Raw genomic sequence first — 6,767 nt, forward strand, 5'->3', positions numbered from 1 at the left:
ATGGGCGTCCTGGACGCGCTGTCGGAGATGTGCCCGTCGCTGCGCACGCGGCGGCGCGTCAAGAAGCGGCCGCAGCTGACGACGGTGGAGATGAAGGTCCGGATCGACTGCGAGGGCTGCGAGCGCCGCATCCGCAAGGCCCTCCACGGCCTCCACGGCGTCACCGGCGTCGAGGTGGTGCCCAAGCAGAGCAAGGTGGCCGTCACCGGGTACATCGACGACCCGGCCAAGGTCATGCGGCGGGTGGCGCGCAGGACGGGGAAGCGGGTGGAGCCGTGGCCGTACGTGCCCTACGACATCGTGCCGCACCCCTACGCGCCCGGCGCCTACGACAAGAAGGCGCCGCCCGGGTACGTCCGGAACGTCGTCGCCGACCCCGCCGCCGCGCCGCTCGCCAGGGCGTCGTCGACGGAGGTGAAGTACACGTCCGCCTTCTCCGACGACAACCCCAACGCGGCGTGCATCGTCATGTAATTTGTTGTAGCCGTTCTTCTCTTCGTAGTTAGTACTTAGTACTAGTGTACGTACTACGTACTGTAGTTAGGTTGTACAGTACGAGGGAAGCGTTTCCTATTAATTTGCTATAATCGATTCTTTTAAACAGAAGGCCAAAGGCCCGGCCATATTATATATAGCCCCACATCACCATTTCGACGATACAACGCACGCACCACCACGTCTGGTACCTCAAGTCATACAAGCAACAACACCACAGGTTCGAGGACACAGGATCCACACACGCGCTATCACACGTCGACGACGGAGGGCACTGCCGAGTAGCGCTGCACCGCCCGAACCTCATGTCCTCGTCGCCCCATGGAGCCGCCTAACCTCGGCCGTCGCCACGTCCAAGAGTCTCCGGTCCGTCTGTCTGACCAGAACCCTCCATCCCTGCATATGAATAGACATTTTGAACATAGCATCAGCCGGGCTATCAAGGACTTTTCCTTCAATAGCTAGCTTATTGCGAACATTCCAAAGCGTCCAGCATTGAGCCGCAAAGGTAAACCAAGCTAATCTACGGAGGCGCCCGACAAACCCTGGACAATAGTGATAAAATCCCCAACCCCCGGTGGGTTCCAAGCGCACGACAGGATCTCCCTAATCCCTGCCCACATAAACTTGGCCAAGTGGCAGTTGAAGAAAATATGATTGCAATCCTCGAACTCCCCACATAGCGCACAATCCCCATTCGATGGGCCGTGACGCTTGGCCAACTGCTCTCCCGAGGGCAGCCGCCCCCTGATCAACTGCCAAAGTAAGACCTTGATCTTTGGGGGAACCCTAGTCCTCCACACTTCCTTGAAGTGCGTGATTGCCGCCCCGTGCGACAATTTGAGGTACAGGGAATTGGTGGATTAGCAACCCGACTCCTCCAGCGCGCAAGACACTTTGTCCTCACCCGTCCTCATCGGGTTCAGATCAAAGATCCGGCACAAATTCTCCCATTCCACTCGTTCCGGCAGCGTGAAGCTTCGCCTAAAGCGGATGCACCAGCCCGTCTCAGAACGAACCCCGGCGACCGTCGCGAACTGACTATCGCAGCAAGCAAACAGCCCCGGGAAGAGGCCGCGGAGGGGACCCCTGCCCGTCCACCAATCTAATCAGAAGAACGTCTTCCTCCCATCCTGCACAAGGTGTTTAGCTCCCAACTTAAAGTACCATTTGATCTTGTGAATGACATTCCAAAACTGGGAGCCCTTCGTAGGAACCTCGGGGGAGAAAAGGTCATTGTTGCCCAGGTACTTAGCTCTAAGAAGGTCTGCCCACAGCCCCTCCTCATTCTGGTACAATTTTCAAATCCATTTGACCATCAGCGCAATGTTCATGCGTTTAGTATTGAGGATCCCCAGACCCCCAAATGCCTTTGGTCTACAAACCGTGTCCCAGTCTACCATGTGGTATTTCCGTTTGGCGTTGACCCCTTCCCAAAAGAATCTAGCCCTAGTTTTTTTTTCATTGCTCCATGAGTCTTGTCACGGAGAAGGTACATGCTCATTGCAAACATTGGCAGGCTAGATAAGCAGGAGTTAGTGAGCTCGAGCCTACCAGCCGAGGCCAGGAAGAGGCCTTGCCATGGGTCAACCCTATGACCCACCTTCTCAATCAGGAAGGTCCAGTCTGCCGCCGAGAGAGATTTGTCACTCACCGGCAGACCCAAGTACTGCATTGGGAGAGAGCCCAGCTTGCAGTTGAGCCCATCGGCCACCCACCTCCGCTCCGCCTCTGTAACCCCTATTACAATGGCCTCGCTCTTCAAGAAATTAATCTTGAGTCCCGACATGTTTTCAAAACATAATAGGATGAGCTTGAGGTTGGCCACCCCCACCCTAGAGGGCTCGATCATAATCATGGTATCATCTGCGTACTGGAGGTGCGTAACACCACCAGGTATGAGATGAGGCACAACACCCTGTATGTGACCCGACTCCCTGGCTCTCGAAAGGATAGCCGCCAGCGAGTCTACCATGAAATCGAACAGGATTGGGGATAGGGGGTCACCCTGTCGCACTCCCCGTGCATTCCGGAAAAAACCCCCAATCTCCCCATTGACATTGACCGCCGTTTGTCCTCCGGAGACCAGCTGCAAGAGGCGGTGAACCACCATTGCCGAGAACCCTTTCTTGAGCAACACCTCCCGCAGGAAATCCCAACTGACCCGGTCGTATGCCTTCTCAAAGTCCAGCTTAAGCAAAAGACCTCCTAGTTTCTTAACCCTCAGCTCGTGAGCAATCTCGTGAAGCGCGAGAACCCCCTCGTGCAAACACCGACCCTTAATGAAAGCCGACTGGCTCCTGTCTATGGTCCTGTGGGCAATCGGAGCAAGCCTCATACCGTACGCTTTCGCCACAAACGTAAAGATAACATTAATCAAGGCAATCGGTCTGAACTGATGTTGTCCGCGCCCTTCACCTTAGGAATCAGTGAGATGATCCCAAAGTTCAGCCTCGCTACATCCACCCTCCCTACGGCAAAATCGTTCAGGATTGTGAGGATTGGCTCCCTCAAGATTCACCAGAATTTCTTGAAGAACAAGACCGGCAAACCGTCAGGTCCCGGAGCTGAATCAGGCTTCATATCGGCTAGCACCGCATCCAACTCCTCTGGAGTAAAGGTCACCTCCAACTCCACATTTTCCGTGTCCAAAATCCTCTTATTTTCCGGCCACAGATCGTTCGCTAAGGAGAACGCCCTCGTCTCTCTCTCTGCGCCCATTTAGTTTCGTGTCTCCATTTAGTTTCGTGTCTCCATTTCGAAAAAGAATTTAGTTTCGTGTCTATAACTCTATATGCAGTGCAGAAGGCTTGAAGCTTTCATCTGTGTTTACATGTGCTCCACCGGTGGCAGTTCAAAGAAGGCCTAGCTACCAGAATCGCTGTCGTATTGCAACAGCAATTCTAGAATGAATGAACACCGTATCATCTTACCTATCCACCTACTTGACACCCATATCCTCTCGTCGTCTGTATCTATATGTACATAAGTTTCCCTCTTGCTTCTTAGTATTTCCAAGAGTACCAACTGAGGAACGCGATGACATTGTTAACATTTTGGGAAGATAAAATAGATGAGAGTGAGAGGCATCCAGAAAAGGAGGTAGTACACATGGGTACTTCTCGTCAGTGTGGCGACCATCCAATGGTCGTGGGAGCTCACTGGAAAACCTTTCAGTAGAATCATTTCAAGTTCTTCGTTGTCTAGTTGGAGTACAACAGGCCAACAGTGAGCGCATGATGAATGGACGAACGTCGCAACGACTGGTTTCCTGCATGGCTGGTGGCTGCATGCAGAAATACGTCTTCAATCATGTGTATGTGGTAGCAATAGCATTACTGTGTGGTAGGTTTCCTTAGATGCTTTGTTTTTATAGTAATGTAAATTCATATCGATCTCTACTCTAAAGATGGAGAAGTCCAGTAGTGCTGAATATTGTAGTCGTTTATAAATTGATTAATCAAACGTTGCGCATAAAACAAAAAAATAGTATTATTGAAATTAACCATGTTGATCATCCACATACACCTGTCAGTCTTCATCTTCACGAACTTCAAAACTGTTGGCCAGATGCAAAAGGATCAAATACGTCTCTTTGCGTCAAAACGGAACCACGGAGGCCAAAATTCCGGCCCAGCAGCCCGACGGATTAATGACCGCCATGTTCACGCCGATCTATTCCGGTCTAAATTTGGGTTGTAAATGCGTCGCCCTGGACATAGCGCAGTCAGCGCGCGTGTTCACGTACTCCTCCCTCGAGCCCCTGCCAGCGACCGCGCTCGCTTCAAGTGAGTATATTGTTATCACAAGACATAATCATGAATAATAATGTTAAAACAACATGAACATTGCATGAATAAGAACACACTATTAATAAACGTACCATCCCAACTGAGCAGTACATGTAGGAGTAAGGAGCCAATAAATAAGGAAATGAAGCTAAACCAAATTGAAAGTAAGGAGCCAATAAATAAGGAAATGTTACCAATATGTTTGGTAATTGGCTAAATGGAGTTGATAGATAATCAAAGGCTTTCATCCCTATTGGGGTTTCTGCCTTATGTTGGTCTATCTGGAGGACAAGGAATCATATTATTTTTAACAAAAAATATTCTTTTCACTTTTTGCAGGTTATCCATATGGTGTCACATTGGGTCCAGTTGTGGGCTCTTCTGTCACCGGAGGGACAGCGTAATGCTATGGCTATTGGATGCACACGGCTCCAGATGGTCGCTCAGAATATCTTGTGCCAGGCTGGCTGGCGGCACAATAGGCGGATACAGTGATGTGTAGTCCGTTTTATTTTATTTTCTTTCGCTGATTGATTCTTGTATCAATTTTAGGCGATGCCTGAGATGTTTTAACTTTGTACTTTTATACTTTTAATAAAAAGCCATGTGCATCATCATGATGCAGAAGCCGAGGTTCTATTCCCCATTTCGAAAAAAAAATCTGTTTTGATTGTTGGGAAAATCTAATCAGAGGCGCCGCACGTCGCGCGTTTTGTGCGGCGGCTCTTTAAGATGCGTGCGGCGCATCCTATAGGAGGCTCGCGCACGTCGCGCACGTCGTGCCGACCGACTTCGGTCGGTCTCGTAGGCGGTCCGTGGGTCCCGCATGTAAGCGTCTCGTTTTTTGAATTTTGGGAGGCGTGCTCGTTGAAAATAATTCCGGGGGCTTTTCTGTCATAACCGTCCATTTTGGGTTATCCGTTCCCCCTTCTCTGGCGACGGGCGATTCCGAGGGCGATTCCGAGGGAATCGTCGATTCTCGCCGGCGATTCGTCGATTTCTCGCCGGCGACGGCTAGATCCGTCGCACGTCTGTATTCTGGTTAGTGTCCTCCGTCTACCACCGCCGTTAATCGCCGTTTTTTGCTTGATTTTTCGTGGTAGCTCGTGCGCGGCGATGTCGTTTTTGCTCGGCCCGCACGGATTTGCTGCTAGATCCGCTCGGCCCGTCGGATTTTGCTGCACCACGGCGAGTTGACGTGGGAGATCGCGGGGACGAGCTTGCAGCGCGTTTCGATGTAGAGCGCGGCTTCGATGTAGAGCGCGGCAACGAGCTAGCAGCGGGGCGTCGAGGAGATTGCGGGGACGAGCTTGCAGCTGGGCTACGAGGCAGATCCTGGCGACAAGCGATTTGTTCGTTTTGACGTTGTAGCTGCGCGGTTAGGAGGGAACAGCGCCGTGACTATGGAGTAGGGGGGGAGCTGCGCCGTTGTGTTCGTATCCATGGCGTCTAGATGCAAGTCTTGTTCTACGATTTGTTTTGGCATCATGCATTTTTGTCTGCATGTTGTAGTTTGTGCTGTATCATGGATCTAGAACTTCTAGGTCCTAGATCCAACTTGTTTTTGTACTGTGAATCTGAGGAATTTAATCTGTTAGATGTTTCTGAAGGACTTAGAAGTTGAGACAGAAAACTTGGTTGCTAGTTATTTTGGAAAAAAGTGGCAGCTATCATGTTCTACGTTTATGGTTTGTTCATGATTACTTGCTAGTTGGTAGTTACTATTTTTTTTTTCCAAAATAACCTGATAGTTTGTTCATGATTACTTGCAGATAACCTGATAGTTTCATGATAGTTTGTTCATGCTAACAAGTTGGGACAGAAAACTTGGTTGCTGGTTGCTAGTTACTATTTTTTCAACCTGATAGGTTGCTCATGATTACTGGCAGATAACCTGATAGTTTGTTTCATGATAGGTTGTTCATGCTAATAAGTTGGGACAGAAAACTTGGTTGCTGGTTGCTAGTTACTTTTTTCCAAATAAGCTGATAGGTTTGTTCATGATTACTGGCAGTTATTTTCTGGATAATTTGGCGCAGTTATTTTGGAAGAAACTGGCAGCCATTTGTGAATAACCTGATAGTTTTTGTGGTGTAACCATTCTTTTTTTGTGATAGCATTCATACATTTTTTTAAACTTGCTAATTTAGTTACCTAATCTGATTATTGGTATTAATATTGTTTTGGCAGCTAAGATTGTCAATGGCTAGGAGAAAGGGAAATCCAAATAATGCTGGTGCTGTTATGAAAAGGAAGGGAGTGCGCAAGAAGCATCATGTAAGTTAATAAATCTTGTTCATGTTTTCACTGTGTTCTACTATAAACGTTCCCGCTAGATATTTTTCTTGTATAATCTGTTAGTTGCTATTGGTTATTCTGGCATCTGTAATATAATAATTTCAATGTGTTCCAATTACCATGTTATTTTTATATGGTCACTGCTGTTTTTTCTCAGTTATTTTTTTAATGTGGCTTCACTGT

At 48.9% G+C, this 6,767-nt stretch overlaps 1 protein-coding gene across 1 annotated transcript; it reads left to right on the forward strand.

Annotated features, from left to right (window-relative positions):
* LOC124686128 (heavy metal-associated isoprenylated plant protein 27-like) lies at positions 1-474 on the forward strand. Its single transcript, XM_047220129.1, has one exon. It carries the CDS (start codon positions 1-3, stop codon positions 472-474), a length of 474 nt encoding a protein of 157 aa, XP_047076085.1.
* Positions 475-6,767: the final 6,293 nt, after the last annotated feature.

This window comes from Lolium rigidum, chromosome 2, assembly GCF_022539505.1.
Source record: "Lolium rigidum isolate FL_2022 chromosome 2, APGP_CSIRO_Lrig_0.1, whole genome shotgun sequence".
Taxonomy (NCBI): Eukaryota; Viridiplantae; Streptophyta; class Magnoliopsida; order Poales; family Poaceae; genus Lolium; species Lolium rigidum.